Source organism: Camelus ferus, chromosome 19 (genome assembly GCF_009834535.1).
Source record: "Camelus ferus isolate YT-003-E chromosome 19, BCGSAC_Cfer_1.0, whole genome shotgun sequence".
Classification (NCBI taxonomy): domain Eukaryota; kingdom Metazoa; phylum Chordata; class Mammalia; order Artiodactyla; family Camelidae; genus Camelus; species Camelus ferus.
Genome location: NC_045714.1, coordinates 35,179,400 through 35,199,167, shown reverse-complemented (window position 1 = coordinate 35,199,167; position 19,768 = coordinate 35,179,400). Strand labels below are relative to the sequence as shown.

The window sequence follows — 19,768 nt, the reverse complement described above, 5'->3', positions numbered from 1 at the left end:
ATTTTCATTATATTCATTTCATTTGAATGATATTGCTGCTTAGATTATACAAGAAGCCATGGATGCATACAATTGAGGTACAGACGAATAACACCACTGAGTAATCCCATGTTCTATGGTGCTTTTCTTAGCTCCCTTTGTATTCCAACTTTCCAATTTGGGAGGAGCTGCATATTAAATATTTCTGAAACTGTGAATAGGTGTCCCTGGATAGAAGTAATGGGACTTTAATTTCCCCAGTCCAAACTTTAGTGGATATTTTTGTGTATATTCATTTAGATATTTCATCTTGTTGTCCTGTATGGGTTCTACAATGAATTACATAAATCAATGACTCTAATAAATCAGCTATTAGTTCCCATTAACATTTTAGTTCTCATTGATGTTAGAAAGTCTCTATTTTTCCAAATTTGGTCTTTAGTATGCAGATCCCACACACATATTTCCTATCTTTATAAATATTCACTTTAAGACTGATGGTTAATTTGAAAGCTCAAGTAATAGCCAAGAGTGCTGCTACTTGACTGATTATATGTTTGTGAGAACATAAGCCTCTAAAAACCTTATGAGGACTGACTATTGCATAATATGCCTTTATGTTTCCCTGTGTGTCTCTCATACAAGATCCATTAGTGAACTATATTAAGTTAGCATTGGGAATAAAACTATCAGATGTAGAAGACTGAGGGTGAGTATATTTTAGAAGTGGGAAGCAATCATGCTTGTTTAGGATCTGGTGATTAAACAGCTGGGCTCAAAAAGTTACACTTGACTAGAATAACGTTAGTATTAGACAAGCTCTGAATCTATTAAACACTAACTCTTCATTCTCCCCTTCTGATTTTTTTTCTTACATGTGGATATCTAGTTTTCCCAGTTCTATTTATTGAAAACTTTTTTTAAAACCCATTGAATGCTCTTGACAACCTTGCTGGAAATCATTTGAGCATGTACATGAGGATATATGTCTGGGCTCTCTGTTCTATTCAACTGGTCTGTATGTCTGCCTTTATGCTAGTCACACACTGCTTTGATTACTGTAGCTTTGTAGTAAGTTCTAAAATCACAAAGTATGAGGCTTCTAATTTTGTTCTTTTTTGAGATTATTTTGGCTATCCAGGGCCCCTTGAGATTCCATATGAATTTTAGGATGGATTTTTTTCTGTTCTTGCATCCCAAATTGCTAGGATTTTGAGAGAGATTGCACTGAATTTGTAGGTTGCTTTGGGTAGTACTGATATCTTAAAAATATTAAGTATTAAATAATGCTATTTGCAGCAACATGGATGGACCTGGAGATCATTCTGCTAAGTGAAATAAGCCAGAAAGAGAAAGAAAACTATCATATGATATCACTTATATGTGGAATCTTTTTTTTTTTTTTTTCAAAAAAAAGGACACAAATGAACTTATTTACAAAATAAAGACTCACAAACATAGAAAGCAAACTTATGGCTACCAGGGGTGAAAGGGGTGGAGACCAGTTAAGTTGGGAGTTTGGTGTTTGTAGATACTAAGTATTATATATATAATATTTTTAAAAACATTTTTTATTGATTTATAATCATTTTACAATGTTGTGTCAAATTCCAACGTAGAGCACAATTTTTCAGTTATACATGAACATATATATATATTCATTGTCACATTTTTTTCTCTGTGAGCTACGATAAGATCTTGTATATATTTCCCTGTGCTATACAGTATAATCTTATTTATCTGTTCTACAATTTTGAAATCCCAGTCTATCCCTTCCCACCTCCCGCCCCCTTGGCAACCACAAGTTTGTATTCTATGTCTGTGAGTCTATTTCTGTTTTGTATTTATGCTTTGTTTGTTTGTTTGTTTGTTTTTTAGATTCCACATACGAGCAATTGCATATGGTATTTTTCTTTCTCTTTCTGGCTTACTTCACTTAGAATGACATTCTCCAGGAGCCTATGTTGCCGCAAATGGCGTTATGTTGTCAGTTTTTATGGCTGAATAGTATTCCATTGTATAAATACACCACATCTTCTTTATCCAGTCATCTGTTGATGGACATTTAGGCTGTTTCCATGTCTTGGCTATTGTAAATAGTGCTGCTATGAACATTGGGGTGCAGGTGTCATTTTGAAGTAGAGTTCCTCCTGGATATATGCCCAGAAGTGGGATTCCTGGGTCATATGGTACGTCTACTCCTAGTCTTTTGAGGAATCTCTATACTATTTTCCACAGTGGCTGCACCAAACTGCATTCCCACCAGCAGTGTAAGAGGGTTCCCTTTTCTCCACAGCCTCTCCAGCATTTGTCATTTGTGTATTTTTGAATGATGGCCATTCTGACTGGTGTGAGGTGATACCTCATTGTAGTTTTGATTTGCATTTCTCTGATAATTAGTGCTATTGAGCATTTTTTCATGTGCCTATGCAACAATATCCTACTGTATAGCACAGGGAACAATACTCAATACCTTGTAATGGCCTATAATGATGAAAAGGAGTATATATACAAGTCACTATGCTATACACCCAAAATTAACACAACATTGTAAACCGACTATCCTTCAATAAAAAAAGAAATAATAAAAATATTAAGTATTCCAATCCATGAACACAGAATGTCTTTTCTTTTATTTGTGTCTCATTTAGTTCTTCAGACATGGTTTCCTCTTCCTGTTTGGACTTATTTTAAACAGTTTATTTAAAGTCATTGTCTAGAAGGTCCACAGTATGGGCTCCTTTTGGAACACTTTCTGTTTTTTTCCCGTGTATGAGTCATACTTTTTTGTTTCTTTGCATGCGTGAATGTGTCAGAGCTTTTCAAAGCCCATATGGACACCACACTCCCCAGCCTTTTTCCTCTAGCCAATAAAGCTAAGTTGTTTTTACTGCCCACACTTGGAGGGATGGGAACATTCTTAGGCAGAAAGGGCACAAATCATTGTTGGTACCTCCTGCACTAGCAGTTTTTCATGATTAAACACTTATCAAGTTGTTGCCTATCACTGGCCATTTTCAAGTGAACTGAACTATTTGTTTAAAATAATATTGTCCAGTTTTAAACTTGTTTTCTGCAATGGAGAATCATCTAGCCTCAGCTACTATAACTGGAAGTAGTCTCTCTTAAACATACTTTTAACAGCTCTTTAAAAGATTTTGCTAATTCCATTATTTTTGTCATTTCTGGCTTTGTATATATTGACTGGTTTTCTCTTCCTTTTTTTCCCGCCTCTCTAAGTGTCTAGTAAATTTTGACTGTGTGTTACCTATTACTGATGCTTTGTTATTGAGCACCCAGATTCTGCTGCCTACCAGAAAGCAATGTTGTGTTTTGTTACAGCAATAAGCTTACTAGTAGATAAATTTGATCCTTTCAAGGTATATATTTTTAAGGTTTATTTGTTAGGACTGGACTAGAGTAGACTTTCCTCTGGTGCTAGATTAGTTCTATCCCAATATGTAGTATTTTGGGTACTTCTGTTTTATATTTGGAATGCTCCACCAGGTAAATCCACACTGAATACTCGGAGCTTAAAAATCTTCCATTTTTGAGCTTTTGAGTTGGAAATCTTCTTGTACTGGAACTTTCTCTTTCCCTGTTAGTTGTTCTTTGCCAGGCCTCATGGAGTCCTGCTTTGTGCATAAGCAACTTAATATTTAGTCAAAGATTCAAGGAGACCTCAATGCAGATTTCTGGATTTTCTTCTCTGCCCAGTCGTCTTCTTGCTGTGTCTTCACGAATTCCAGCCACTTCAGTACACCTGAATTCTGATCTTTATCTCTTCAGTTGAGTGAGATCTTCAGGTCTGTTTGAGCTCCCCTTCCTTACACCACAGTTCATAACGTGTCTCTAGGAAGAAATCTGGAGCAACCATACATAACCTTTTTTGTTTCCCTTTTTTTCAGAAATTATAGTCCCGTTCTGCCTTTATGTATATTCACCACATTTTCTTCATTCATTCATCAGTTGATGGACACTTTGGTTGCTTCTGTCTGGCTATTGGAAATAAGGCTGCAATTAACATGGAGGTGCAACTATCTCTTCGAGACAGTGATTTCATTTCCTTCAGATATACACCCAGAAGTGAAACTGCTGGATCACATGGTAGTTCTACCTTTAATTTTATAAAGAACTTTCATATTGTTTTTCATAGTATCTGAACCAATTTACATTCCCACTAACAGTGAACAAAGTTTCCCTTTCCTCCACATCCTGGTCAGCACTTGTTCTCTCTTATCTTTTTAAAAACAGTCATTCGAACAGGTGTGGGGTGATATCTCATTGTGGTTTTGATTTGCATTTCCCTGATGATCAGTGACTTTGAGCACATTTTCCTGTACCTGTTGGCCATTTGAAAATCTCCTTGGAAAAATATATATTCAGGTCCTTTGTCCATTTTTAAAATTATATGATTTGGTTTTTGTTGTTGTTGTTGTTGTTGTTGGTAAGTTCATATATTTTGCATATTAGCCCTTTATCAAATACATGACTAGCAAATATTTTCTCACATTTTGTAGGTTTCTTTTTCATTCCTGCTCTATGTTTAATTCAACATCTGAAACAGTTATTCTTTATTTTTTTCCAGTGTTATAGTTTCTTGCAGTGGGATGGCTAGTACAATTCCATTTACTTTGGGGAGGGTTAATCCAGTTCCATTTGCCTTGTCATGTTAAGTTGTGAAAATCCTATCCTAGACTTCTGAAAGAGCATTTTCACTCATTTCTAGACTGTCATTCAAAAGACTAGACCCCACCTCCCATATGAGTCATTAGAATAAAAAGTCAGCGTGGCCTCCTCTAGAATATTCTTTCATTCCCACTTCTCAAGGGATGAGCACTGAATTCCTCCAGCTAAAGTTATTGCCTTAAACAGTGATTAGCCTCTGATTTTTAGCAACTTGGATATGTTTTTGTCTTACTTCTCATTTTCTGCCCTTCCGTTATAGAAAGAATGAGAAATTTCAAAGGTATATACTGTCAGACAGATAACATTTCTATTTTAGACTCTATGCCTCATTAGATGTGTGTCTTGAAATGTTACAACATCTCTACAAACTTTCTTGTCCTCATCTATGAAGTGGAAATTACTATTTAACTTTATAGCATTGTAGTAAGTGTTCATATCTATACCACGGTATTTGGGACAGAAACTGGCATATGATAGATTCAAGGTAAATATGAATTGCCATTATTTTTGCCTCATGTCTCTTCCTCTGTTCCTCCATTTATACTTTCCCTTCCATTCTTCTTCCCCATCTTTTCTTTCTTCTTCTTTCCTTTCATTTCCCCCGTTCCTTCCCTACCCTTCCTTCCCCTTCTCCTTCTCTTCCTCCCCTGCCCCTTCCTCCTTAGTCTCCTCCTTTTTTGTCCATGATGCCTAGTAAAAGACTGGATATACAGTAAGTATAGCTGATAGAGCAGGGCATTCCACCATCAAGAGAATAAATACAAATGTTTAAAAAAGGATTCTTTATTTCTTGTAATTATGTATTAGTTTTTCCATTGCTTGCTTGTTTGAGCAATTGATTCATTCATTCATTTAAATTTATCTCACACAAAATGCCAACTGGCTCTCATTTGCCTTTGTTTCTTACTGGAAAGAAAAGCCCACCTTGACATGAGTGCTGCTGGCAAACCTTCCACACTTACACAGAGTGCCCAGCTCAGCTGTGTGATACATGTAATCCTTCTGCCTGGCTGACCCAAGTATGTCTCATCCCTTTTAGTTCACTGAACACAACCCTGGCCCATTTCCAAAACTAATAAAGGGAGGGCACTGTCCTGCTGCAATGACATCTATTCAGTCCCCTGCAACACAGCCCTCCATTCTCCCTGGACAGGTCAGTCATGAAGCCTTATTTAATGACCATTTCCATCCTTCTGATCCTGGTTCATAAGACTCCAGGTAACTCAGGCCTCCCTCAAATGTTCTGGGGTCTCGCTTGTGGTATTGGTATCTTGGTAACCTCTCAGATAACTCCTACTCACATATAGTAGGCACAACCTAAAGCTTATCTGGTCTCAGATTTCGGATGTTACCCCCAAGGTTCATCTCATGTCAAGATCTCCCCTGGTTTTGCTCTGTCAAGTCAAATTTAAGAGGCTGTTGTTCCTGTTATTCCTGGGGTAGTGGCATGTTGAAGCATGACGCATTTCAGGTAATGCTGCAATTGAGATGGAAGCTTGATTCATGGATTGTTTGTGAGAGATTAGATCCAAGTTGGGGAGTTATAGGAGGAATCAATGGTAGTTTGGAGTTTGGAGAGTGAGTTGTTGTGGGGATGGTATGTGACCTTAGAGACAGAGTAATTTGAAAAAATGAGTGGGGATCAGGAGGGGATGAGCAATTCTATGTACAGAATTGGGCTGGACTAATGTTTTGTTGGAGCTTGGAGAGACAATGGTACTTATCATTGAACTGAGCTGGGGGTGGAATTGAGTAGAACTGAGAGTGAGTGTAGAGCGAAGTATGTTGTTGGGCTGTATTTTGGATAGATGCTATGAACTGGGGTTGGGTGGCTTGTCTAGTGTTATGTTTGTGTTAAGTTTTATAATTGAGACTTATGTGGTTATCCGAAGAGATAGGGCTGGGAGTTGCAGATAAGTGTTTGGTTCACACCAGTGTGTATTCAAGCAGGGCATGTGTGGAGGTTATGTAGGCAGGGGTTGGCTTAGCCTGAGTTTGGGGGTAAATAAAGTTGAGTAGGACAGTCAAATTCATCACACAGAGCTGTGTCTGTTGAAATGAGGAGAATGGATGCTGGATGAAAAATATTCACTCATATTTTCAAATTCTTAAAAAAGCTTCTTGATTGTGATTTTCAGGGGCACTGAAGAGCAGCAGATATAACTGTAGGCAGTGAGGATAAATGAAATCAGGGAGCTGGAATATCCACAAGGGTGTTCCACAAAACCTCGGAATGTACAGAGGGCCATGGGGGTAGTCTCAGCACAACCCTGCAGAAAACCAAGGTTGCTTCTCCTTTCTTGGGATTGAGTTCACAGTCATCGTGTCTAGCATTTTCTCCTCTTCCTCTTTCTCCTCCCTCTCCTTCTTCTCCTCCCCCCTCTCCTTCTTCTCCTCCCCCTCTCCTTCCCTTCCTCGTCTTCTTCCTACTTCACATTCACCTATCCCTTATTTCTCACCCTGTTTCATCCTATTTACTTGAGATACTCTTGTTCTCATGTTCAGGAAAGCTCAGTTCCCACGTGGGAACCGTAGAAACCACAGGTAGGTTTGCAAAACACACAACAAAAAAGGAAGACAGGACTCAATGCTTCAAAAGTGGTACACGGTGCTGCTTCCTTAATAACTATTTAATACTTTCACCAGGTGGAATTTATGGGCAGGAACAGTTCTGGACAAACTTTTCTGGGACAATCAAAGCCATTTTTTCCTTTCATCATCCCAGACATATACATAGGAAATTAAACTTTTTGAAAGCCAAGCCTCAGTCTTTTAAATTTATGTATTACTGGTACTGAGCTGAGTGCTTTGCAAAGGATAGATTTTGGTAAATGTTTATTGATGTATATAAGTAGGAAAAACAGTAGAAGGTGGACGGAAGAGGATCATGTTTGGGGCGCACATGTGGCAGAGCAATCATGTGTCACATTGATTTTGACTCTGGATGGAGCTCTTAGGAAGAGTCAAAAACATTATGTTTTGGTTTTTGATTTAAGATATTTTAATTTGCTCTTAAAACAGTGTGGAAAAATGAGCTGGACAATGTCCATGGGTGAACGTGAGAAGGTCAGGCAGGGTTGTGGCTCTCAATTCAAGCAAAAGCTTAGAAGTATTTTCTGCGAAACTCTTGCAAAGCACCCTTGCTCTGGCTTCTCCCTAGGACTGATTAAATCAGAATCTCTAGAGATTTGATGTGAATATACTTAAAAACTTCCCAGGTTACTACAAAGTATGACGTATCTTATTAATCTCCTTCTTCACAAACACAGTTGAGATTTTCTGATCTGGTACAAGCTCTCTCATTCCCATTTCTCTCTTGGGGAGACCAGGTCCAGAGGTCCAGAGGTCAGGAGCAATGCTGGGATTCAAGATCCAGTCTCTTCTGACTTCAATTTGAAGATGGAAGGATCATCAAAGGTGTTAACTTGATGTGTTACATTAACTTGGGTGTTACAACTTATGACACCGGGCAATATAGAGTCAGAACAGTTGCAGGAGTGAGAAGCTATAAATATCTATGACAAATCTTCATTTTTAAAGCCACTATTAGCAGAATTCTCCTGGGGCTGTCTTGACCTGCTTCCATGTGGAGAGGAAAAGTCAACTTGCCTGATCCTCACTCTTGCTATCCATGTTCCCATCCATCCTCTGGTGACCACTAAGAGGAGCTCCTGGGTGTCCCAGTTTCCATGCAGTGTGTTTGGGAGAGAAGGGAAGTCCTCCAGTTCAGATGCTAGCCAGAAGAGTGCGTGTGTAACTCTGGGGAGCCCCCTTGCACCTCCTATAACTAAGATGGTGCCAAAAGAGAGCTAGATTCCATGATGGGGTTTAGGTAAAGTCAGAGAATGAGAGGGGAAAAAAATGCCTCAGTAGCATACGCCCCATAGCACTTTGGTACTGGTGTGTATATAAACTGCCCCAGAAACTGGCACTCAGATCCAGAGCAGGCACTCAGTTGCTGCTTCCTCAGCCAGTTTGCTGGTTAACCAGAGGAAAGAGGTAAAAAATGGCAGCCCTTCATCCATGCTCCAACATCACGGTCTCACTCCGTTTCCTACATTAGTCTCATTCTCTGACTTTACCTAAACTTTGAAAATTTTATTTCCTCTTGTCAAAAAAAATTAATAAAGGGTTTTTTTCCATGTAGGAAATAACATTAAACATGCTTTTTCCAATTTTTATTAATGTGGGTGGGCACTGGAGGCCCCTTCATGCATAGCACTGGATACATGGCCTGGCACAGAGTGAGTGTGGATAAATCGATGTGGAATAAAGGGATGGGTAGATGATTGAAAAGGTCCTTGAGTACTGAACGATGGGTTTTGAGCTATCTGTTGAAAGCTGTAGAAGGCCTTATGCCTGCAGACATCATGCAGGAAGGTGCCACCCTCCCCTAGAAATTCTACCACACAGAGGGGCAACATGACACTGAGAAGAAAGAGCATGGTCTCTTATGTAGACCAGAAATTTAATTTTAGCTTGGTCAAGTACCAACTAGGGGAATGTGGATCGACAAGGTCTCTCTTTGAGTCTCAGTGTTTTCATCTAAAGGATGGAGATACCAGAAGGATTTTATGAGGGTTCAGTGAAATGTCATTTGCAAAATGCCTGGCATATAGTAGATGCTGGACGCATGGTAGTGATCGTTAGCATTATTTTCTTTCTAATGGCTCCTTTGTCTTTGAAAGACCCAACAGATAACTAATACTACCCATGACTAATAGTCATAGAATGCTAAGTGTCACAAACTTTGTCACTGGGGTATTTTCAGCTGAAGGGCCTGTATACACGTGCACTTATCTAAATGACTGATGCGTAGCCATCAGTATTCACAAATGGGCTTTAGCCATATGTGGGTATATGTGTATAGGCTCAACTTATTGCACACGTGTGCCTGTGTGTGTGTTGCTGTTGCTCTACGCATGTACATACAGTGTCTGTTTTTGCAGAGCCAATGTACAAAGAGAAGTATGTATGGTACATATTTGCTCAAATGTTTCAAACTACAAAGGCATGTAGGCACTCAAATAAGTGTGTCCCACCTCGGAGTAGATCCTGGCAATCTCTGATGAGAGCTGGGTGAGGAGTAGGCACCTGTGCGGGCACTTGAGGACATGTCCAATATGTGCTCACGGTGGCAGCCCTTGAAGTGCTGGACTTTCAGGAAAAGACTGTCATATCAGCCCCACTGCCCAATATTTAATTACTTCTTATTAAGTGCCAGATACTTTTCTAAGCCTAGTATCTGTGTTAATTTCGTCATCATAAAATCGTTAAGAAGTTGGCGTTATTATTATGCCTGTTGTGAAGATGATGTAATGGTGGACCAGAGAACTGAGGTAACTTGTTCAAGGATAAAAAGCTCTAATGACACAGCTCCGATTTGAACTGAGGTGCTTTTGATTCCAGATCTGTGCTCTTAATATTCTTAGGGCTCGTCTTTAAATCATGCCTTCCCATTCCTATTACCACTGCCGCACAGAAACTAAATATAGCTATGTTTTTCCCAGGTGGCCTGTTCAGATCCTTCTACGGCAAGAGCCAAGAAGAGCCTTGGAATCCATGCCAGCTATATGACGGCATGTGCCGAAATGCCTGCAGAAAATATGAAATCCAATACTTAGGCTGTCTGAACGATCAAAAGTGCTGCCTGAAATTTTCTATGAAAATAGCCAGTTCTAACAATGTAAAGAATGGTTATGACTCCAACTCCAACTTATCACTTAGAAACCCTTCAAGCCACTCGTAAATTTGAGTATCATCAACTTCCCCCCTCCTGGGGTAACTCCTCTCCCAGCTGGAACACTCTTCCCATAAAAATGCATTCCTTTTCACGTGTGTGTCTTTCATCTGTTAGCAGTCATTACTAGACAGGGGTAAGTTAGCCTGGGAGCTGGGGAGCCACGGAGTACAGGAAAGGGCACTGACCGAAAAAGCAAGTAAGATGCTAGGATAGCTCCGTAGATGTTGAAGAAAGGGAGGAGATCATGTTTCTGCTCTGCTTTGGTACCACGAAGAGGGCTGTGATTTGTTCTGGAGGCTGCAGAGGGAAGGTGAAAACTGGATTGAGTCTGGATCATCCAGTGAACATGTAGGGGAGATCACTGAGTCCCCTGAGTAAACATTGAAGGATCGGGACAGGGACAATAAGGTTGGCTTTTACATTCAGAAAACTATCCTGATATATTTGATATGACATGGTGTCTTCAGGAAAAGCCAGAACCAGACAGAAGGATGGCTGGAATGGAGTGTAGGAATCTACTGAACAAATTAGAACAAAGTTTTCTAAGTCTAAATGATAGAGCTGTTGGAAAGTAGAATAAGCAGGCTTGTCTCTGGGGACTTGGCCAGTTTTGAGGCTGGAGGAAAATTTCTGGGTATGGGGCAGAGATGGTGGTGATTATCGTGCTTGAGAAGGATTTGGAATGAACACTTTACCTGATGAACTTTACGATCCCTTCATTCTTGAGGACTGAGGAATATTGTTTTCCCACTGCAAACTCAGTCACAACTAGTATTTGACATGCTATGGAATTTTCATTGTGTTATGTATCCTCCTTTTCCACGGCTGTCTCATCTCTTTCCTTTTTTGAACCCAAACTTCTAAAACTAGTGTTCTCAACTAAGTTCCCTAAGTTCCAGTTTCCTAACTCCACCTCAACTAAGAGAAATCTGGCTTTTATGCTTATCACATCACTGAAAGGGCACAGATTTTATTCACCAATGCCTTCCTTGTTGAAAAACTTTAGCGTTTCTATGTTTTTACCATTTACTTTGCCTCTAGCTACCCATTCACTGCACTGCCCTTAATCCTTCCTTGAAATTCTTGTTTGCCTTGGCTCCTGGTCTCTGCGTGCTACTTTTTTAGCCATTTGGGGGGGGGGGCGTTCTTCTTCTGTCACCTGCCCCATAATATTTCTTTGCCATCTTTCCTGTCTTCTCTCTTTTTCATCATAGACACTTTACCTGTATTTCTCATTATTAGACAAATGACAATCCCAGCCCAAACCAATGGGTCAAAGTCCATGCACTCATTAAATGACCAATTTATATAGTTGGATTTTAATTTTTATGCGACTTAGAAGCTTAATAGAAAAATTCGATAATGTTGAGAGGTTTGAGATTCAGTGACATTCAGACATGTTTGACAGAGATTAGAGGCTTGGCAGAACCCGGTTTCAAAAAGGGATGCAGACATTTTTGGCAGAAGTAGCATGATTAGACCCAAATTTTAGTGTTTGGAAGAAAGTGTTGGTTCTGGGTTCAGCATTGTAGTTGAAATATAACATTTCTAGACTTTCTACTTTCTATAGTATTTGTAGAGGGAAAACTGTTGTGGGATTCTAGGTTTAAAGAACAGATTCTCATTTCCCTGGTTTCTACATGTCTCAGAGAAAGAAACATGAATATAAAGACAGAAGGGTTTGTCCCCTGTTCCCCATCACTGCTCAGAAGTTGTGAGATTTTGGACAAGTTCTGTACTTACATGTTCAACCCAGACAACATCTCTGAAGTCTAGACTTACATTTTATATTACATATTTGTTATGTCCTCTTGGACTTCTCAGCCATCTGAGACTCAAATGTCCTAAACTGAATTCCAAACCTGTTTGCCTGGCTTTTCCTTTGTTTTTCCTTTTTGATAATCAGCATCTACAATTCGTTCTGTTGCTCAGTTTAGAAACTTGAGAGTCATTCTTGATCCCCCCAGTTCATCTCAAGTCACCATGTTCAAACCATTAAGATGTGCTTTTAGTTCCAACTCTCAGACTGATCTCAATTTAATGATGAGATCAGCTTTGCAAAATCAAAAGTAGAGGATTCACTATTTTGAAAGTGAAAAAACTCAACCAATTAAGAGGTCCTTAATGTTTTATTCCCGAGAATGTACATTTTTACTCATTTAGGGATCTTCAGTATCATATTCCCCTTTGCTCTTCTCAAAAGTAATGTGCTTTCCTTTGTTTTCAAGTGTATCTTTGTCTACCTTTGTTTTTGATGGTTATCAGTATGCCCATCAAATGGTGTCTTTGAAGTCTGTCATTTTATAAGGTCCACCTCATTCTCCCTAGCATAGCATCAGTTCCTGTCATTCTTCCTTCTCGAGTTTCACTCTCTCCGTTGCTCATCAACAAAGATCTTATAGGGATGTTAAGCTATATTACGTTATAAAAGAAAGCCTGTAATTTTGATGTGTTAATCAACAGGTGTGAAGTGAATTTCAGCCCCTGGCTGATAAACATTTACCTCCTTACTTCTTGAAAAAGATTTTTTTTAAAATATGGAATTTATATTTTACTCAAATTTGAAATATGTCAATTTATCAGTATCAGATATGAAATGCTAATTCAATATGACTGTATCTGAATAACTGAAAATAATAGATACCACCCAAATTAGTAATAAATCATCAAGACCTACATTACTAAAAAAGATTTCTAATAAATGGCAAACACTTAAGATTTTTGAATCTGGCCATTCTTGTGCAACCATTTGGCATAGTTTGTAAGATCCTAAGGAAAGTGGAGGTGGAATACAGAATGCGGACCGAATTCCCATATGGCCTTACTTTCAGATCCTCCTCTGTATTTCCCTCCTGTGGTCCAGGGATTCCACGGTTCCACACTTGAGCTCAGAAATGCTTTGTACTTCAGGTAGGAACCATCAACTGAGTTTGACTATATTTTTTGTCACCTCTGTTAACTCTTATTGTCTGTACCTGAGAAAAATCAGGTCTACTGTTTTTCAGGGCAGACTCTGCTCTGAATGGTCCTCAATCAAATGGTCAAGAAGACAGTTCCATCTCTGTTTAGCTTATTTTAAACTGGTATAATATCACTTAGTATAATTTGGAATTGGTGATTAGAGATTACCTCCAAACTAGTATTTTTTTTTTTTTGCTTTATTCTGAGGGCAAGATGTTCCAAAATATCTAAGAGAAAAATCTAGAAACCTTCCATTCTGGCCAACAAGATAGTCATGGTATTTGTGGGAAGAAGAGGCTTACAAAAAGAAATCAAAATTCGAAATTCTCTGTTTTACAGGTATGTCTAAGAGAGGCTGAAAAATATCATTAATGAAACCCAAAATGGGGAAAAAAGCCTTTTCAGGCACATATAGGTCAAACTCCCCCCTTCAAAAAACTCATTTGTATTGCTGACTTAAAAGCCAACCCATTACCAGAGTTTTCATATACCTCCAGATTTTGTACAGAAAGGTTTCAGAAACTCTACAGTATTGCCTCACTATAAGTTAAGCCCTCAAAGCATTCTTACTATAATTTCCTAGTGTTCAAAAGAATACATCCTAAATAATAGTAAATAGGTGTTATTCCACTTAGATTAAATACACCAAAGGCTTTTCACCAGATTCACTCTATTTTAGGGAAATTGAATCACTTGTTGCTCAAAACATAATAGATGAAAAGAAAGAACTCTCTTCTCAGAGTATGTTTGGGAATACAAAGGCATGGAGGAATTGATTGTATTTTAAACAACAAAACTGAATCTAGAAGGAGGCACTTGAATAGATGCTAACCTTAAATATAGGCAACAAAGCTGTATGTTAACATGTAAGGTAATTTCTAATTTATAGATAAATAGATCTATTCCTTTCAAAGATAAAACAAAATAAAACCAAACACCACCCCCAAACAAAAGCATTTTGGAGCATTACACATGCATTTAAGCTTTTTGAAATAAAACTATATTCAGAAAGGCACTGTTATACCAAAAAATTGTTAAGAAAAATTATCAGACGTTTGGAAATAAGTAAAAGAGATTACTGGGTGTCCTTTCTGTGCAGAGCTAGAAATTATTTTGTGGATCCTCCTGGGATTAGAATTCTATTAAGGGTGTGGTCCTTTGAATGACTTTCCAATGACAAGGCTATTTTATTTATTTATTTATTTATTTTTATTTTTAAAATTTCTTTATTGATTTATAATCATTTTACAATGTTGTGTCAAATTCCAGTGTAGAGCACAATTTTTCAGTTATACATGAACATGTATATATTCATTGTCACATGACTAGGCTATTTTAAAACTTTGTATGGGTAAAGGCCAATTTTCAGAAAACTGATATTGCAAAAATTCTTTTTCGAAAGTCACGCCAACTATTCCCATACGTAACAATGCAAAGAGTCTTGATGCAATTGGATGAACATGATTTCTGTTTGGTGGGAAAGTTTATACTGAATGTTATACTTTACTGCTCTTTAGGATATTAAACAGGTCTATATCTATTTGCAAATTTATTTCAGAATCCTTTCGATTGATTATATTCATCATTGTTCCTCTAAACCAGTCTTAACATCTTACTGGTTTCTTCATTATTCATTAGTCAAATGAAATCATTGACATTTGCTCATTTTATACTCACATGTGTCAGGTTTTTAACTTTACAAACTTTATATTGCACCCTATCCTTTATGACAATAAAGACATACAGGATGAAAGTATTAAACATGTAAAATTTGTATTTGTGCTTTGGTGATTTTTTGAGAGAAAAACAGTAATACTGAATGTCTCAGTATGAAATAATTATGTCAAATTATTTTTAAATTAATAATACATTTTTTCCAGTAGAGTTGTAAAATCTTAAAGAGAAATTTAATTTTGCCTGATGAACCAATCTGTAGATCAGTAACTGGCAAGGTATTTGGATCTCAGATCAAAGTCCCCCCAGTAGATGGACCACTCTGTTGTTGATACAGTCCAATTTATTAGTTTTTTATTTACTGGTAGCATTTTCTGGGTTTTTGAAAAGAAATTCTTTCCTACAATAGGGTCAAGAACATATTAACCTGTATTTTCTGAATACTCAAGTTTGTCTTGTTCATCCTTATAGCTCCAGCTGTTCCCAGATGGTCTGGGATACAGTTGGCACTCAGTAAATATTAGCGGATAAATGAAAGAAATTAACACATTTCAGTCTTGCTTTTGACACCTATAAAGTTTTTAAAAATTTACTTTTTAAATGGAGTTTTTTTTACTGGGACATATTTTTCTTATTTTTTTGTAAGAGGCAGGAATATAACTGCATCTTCCTAAGTATGACCAAATTTTATAGCTCCGCTAATTGACTAGTCTCTTTTTTCTACTGATTTCCCACCTATGTTGATCATACATCAAAATTCTTTATATGCATGATCTATTTCTGGGCTCCCTATTTTGTTCCATTGGTCATTACGTTTATCTCTGCATCAAGATTTCTCTATTTTAACAACTATATAGTCATGTAAGTAGTTCTAATATATGGTAGGTTAAGTCATCATCCCGATGATTTTTCTTCAGAAGTTTCTTGGCAATTTTTGACCTTTTTATTTTCTTACTTCCCGAGTAGTACTGATACTGGTGGTTCACAAAGCACACTTTGAGAACCCATCCTTGGGAACCCAGGGTAAGACAGTTGACGTCGAGTGGTCCTAGAAAGCAGAGTTTTGAATGGTATTTGGAATTGGATTTTCCACTTGTTTGAAAGGAATAGGGATCTTATTATTAGTGGTAAGCAGGGTGCTAATTACCCTTGGCACATAGTAGCATCACTATTACTAAAACTTCCACCTGTTTACATGGGATGAAATTCAGGTGGACAATAATGCATTGCAAGGTCAAGTGGCCACTACACTAGATTAGCATGGGGGCAATAACTAGAAGGAATAGAAGAATAATTAGGATTGTAGTGTAGAGTTGCTGGCAGAAATGAAGCTCCCCTTCTGCCCCACTGGAGAGGGGGCTTCCCCAGGTGAGGGCGCTTTTCCTCCTTCGCTGCTCTGTCCCACCCCATTTCCTTTGTTCTCCTACCTGGTTTTATGAAGATTTACCTTGTGCTTTCAATTGTACAAGATCTTCTGCCAAAGTTCAGTAGGTATTCTGCGAGAATTGTTTTACATGTTGATGTATTTTTGATACATTCACAGGAGAGGGTGAGCTTCCACATTCTTCTATTCTGCCATCTTGAAGCCAATGCATAATGTTTTTTACCTTCCATTTTCCTCCCTTTTCCATCCTCCTTCCCTCAAGTTTCCTTTCATCTTTTTTCTTTTATCTTGATGGCTAGTATAGTGCTGGATATGCAGTAAATGCTACTGATTAGTGTGATATACTCTTGACAGGAGTATCAATAAATATATATATATATATATATATATATATATATATATATATATATATATATATTAAGTTTATTTAATTCTTATAACTACATATTCATTTTTTTGTTTAGTTGATTGAGTGATTCTCTCATTCATTCCAATTTGTCTTACACAAAATGCAAACTGGCTCTACTTTTACTTTGTCTCTTACTGGGAAGGAAGGCCCACCTCATTGTGGGTGCTGGCAAAGCTCCTACACTCACACAGAGTGTCCAGGATAAAGTATGGAATACATGTTATCTTTTTGCCTCACTGACTTCAGGTATGTCCCATCCTTATTAGTTCACTGCCCACAAACTTGGCCTACTTCTGAAACTAATAAAGCAAGACACTGTCCTGCTGCAAAGACTTCTATTCTGTCCTCCTTGGGTGCTCTTTATTCTCTCAGGACTTGGCAGTTATGAAGCCTTATTTAATGACCATTGTCATCCTTCTGATCCTGGTTCATAAGACATCAGGTAACTTAAGCTACTCTCAAAGGTTCTGGAGTCCTGCATGTGGTTTGGTAATTCTGGTAACCTTGAGTAGGCAACTTAGGGTGTTAACCCCAGGTTCATGTCACGCCAGAGTCTTACTGGCTTTGTAATGTTATGATCCATTTAAGAGTTTTGTGCTTCTGGGTGAAGTAATGGTGGAGAGAATTGGACATAAGAGTATATTAAGATGGTAATGTCATTGAAATGACAAGTTGGGACATGTGTTAGGTGTGAGGAATTGAGTCCAAGTTGAGAATTTATAAAATCAATCAAGGGGTTACTTTGGAGATTGGGAAATGAATTGTGGTGCAAAGAAGATAAAACCTTTTGGTTGGAGTGATGGTAGAAAAATAAATAGTGATTTACTGGAAGTGAGGGATTGTATTTATGGAATCAGGGGGGCTGGTGGTTTGAAATAGGAAGAGATGGAACTGCTATTTGTGACTCAATGGATCTTGCAGTGAAGTTGTGAGAAGCTGGGAGTAGATGGGATTTCCATATGGGCTGTTTGTTAGATTGAAGCTGGATATTGGTGTTGGTTGGCTTGATTAGTATTGTGTTTGTCCTGGGCTTGGGGCTTGGGCGGGCATAGGATAGAGGTAAAGCTGGGATTTGGAGTTAGTTTTTTCAGGTGTTTGTTTCAAGGAGGTTGACTGTGAGGTTGCTATAGATAGAATTTGGGTTAGTCTAGGGTACAGGTTGGTTGGATTTGAATGAGATCCCCTGAGATGATCACAGCTGGGCAGTCAATCATCTCTGGATTAAATATATCCAATGATCTTTCCCCATTCTTCAAAAACGTCCTTGAATGTGGCTATCATTAACCATAAATAGCCTTAGATGCAGGTGAGGGCAGTGAAGGTAAATAAAACTGGGAGTCTCTAATGTTTCCAGATCCCTTAAAACCTTGGCTTGTCAAGTAAATATGCTCTCACCTTGCACCCCAGAATACGACAGAAACATAGGAGAAGCTTTAACTAACCCTGTAGACAACCAGAATTGTTACTTCTTTCTTGGGCCTGAGCTCAGAGTTACTATGTTTAGCCTTTTCTCTTCTTTCGCCTCCTTCCTCCTCTCCTGCTCCATCACTCCCTTTCTTCTTACTCTCTAGCCTCCTGTCCCCCTATTTCTTGACCTATTTTACCTTCTTCCTTGAGGTATACTTGTTCCCATGTGCAGTAAAACAGTCAAATAGTATTGGTCACAGAAGTGGGTTTACAAATAAAAGGAAGGCAGAAATTCATTCTTCAAGAACTATAAAAAGTTTTGCTTCCTTAATGATTATTTAATATATACATCTGCAACAATTCATTTCCAGGAACTATTCTGACCAATCTACTCCAATAAGAAAATCAAAGCCTACTTGATCTTCTTGAAAGCCAAGACTGTCATAAATATCTGTATCTCTCATTTAATCTAAATGCTTTATTTACTTCCTTAGTAAATGTCTATTGAATTAATTAATATATGAATGATTTATGACTAAATAAATAAAAATAGTGGGCCATAGAAATGTAGATGAGTGGGCAAAATCTTTGAAGTTTGGAGAGGATAAATTTTGGGGTGTCCAGTGTGCAGGATATAAATGCATTAGATATGTTTGGGCTCTGGGTGGAGCTGGGAAAGTTCTTGTTTGCTGATGTAGTCGGTACTTGATTTAACATCTCTTAAATTGATCTTGAAGTAAAGATCATAAAATGCATCTCCAGGGGATGTGGTATGGGAAATACCTAGATGTGAGTATTAGGAGGTCAGGATTAGGAAGAGTTGAGGAATTCACATCACGTAGAGGTATATTATAATTGGGCACAGCGGGGGCAACTCTTGCAAAGTATCCTTCCCCAAGCCTACTGAATCTCCGGAGAAGGACAACATCATGAACTAATAAATGTATATTGAGAGTTCTAGGAGAAGAAAGGAGCAGAGAGTTTACTTGAAGAAATAATGGCTGTAAACTTCCCAAATTTGAGGAAAGACATGGGTATACAAATATAAGAAGCAAAAAGAAAATCCAAGTAGGATAAACTCAAAGAGATCCACTGAAACAGATTATAATAAAACTACAAAAGTCAAAGCCAAAAAGACAATCTTGAAATAAGCAAGAGAAAAGCAAATTGCCACGTACAAGGGATTCTCAATAGTTGTCCATAGACTCTTAGGATCTGTTCATTTTGTTTCTTTTTGCTCTTTGAACTTGATAATTTCAGATGTCCTTCTTCAGGTTTGCTGATTCTTTTATCTGCCTCTTTGAGTCTGTTGTTAAACCTTTCTAGTGACATTCATTTCAGTTATTCTTTTGCAGCTCCAGATTTTCTGTTTAATTCTTTTAATTTTTTTCTCTGTTATATTTTCATTTTGTTTATTTTTTTCCCTGATTTTGCTAGATGTCTGTTTTTGTTCCTCTTTAGCTCATTAAGAATATTTGAGACAGTTGTTTTAAGTCTGTAAAATAAGTTTGAGACCTGTGTT

General features: G+C 37.9%; 1 protein-coding gene across 1 annotated transcript; it reads left to right on the top strand.

Annotated features, from left to right (window-relative positions):
- The first annotated feature begins 5,828 nt into the window (after positions 1-5,828).
- On the top strand, positions 5,829-10,492 carry DEFB116 (defensin beta 116). Its single transcript, XM_014565895.2, has 2 exons — positions 5,829-5,886; positions 10,179-10,492. Exons 1-2 carry the CDS (start codon positions 5,829-5,831, stop codon positions 10,415-10,417), a joined length of 297 nt encoding a protein of 98 aa, XP_014421381.1. The 3' UTR covers positions 10,418-10,492.
- Positions 10,493-19,768: the final 9,276 nt, after the last annotated feature.

What these genes read in the sequence shown, in the direction of transcription:
- DEFB116 (XM_014565895.2), top strand. Translation starts at nt 5,829, where the DNA reads ATGAAGCCTTATTTAATGACCATTTCCATCCTTCTGATCCTGGTTCAT. An exon ending in CCTGGTTCATAAGACTCCAG is followed by an intron (nt 5,887 to 10,178) that starts GTAACTCAGGCC and finishes TGTTTTTCCCAG; the next exon opens with GTGGCCTGTTCAGATCCTTC.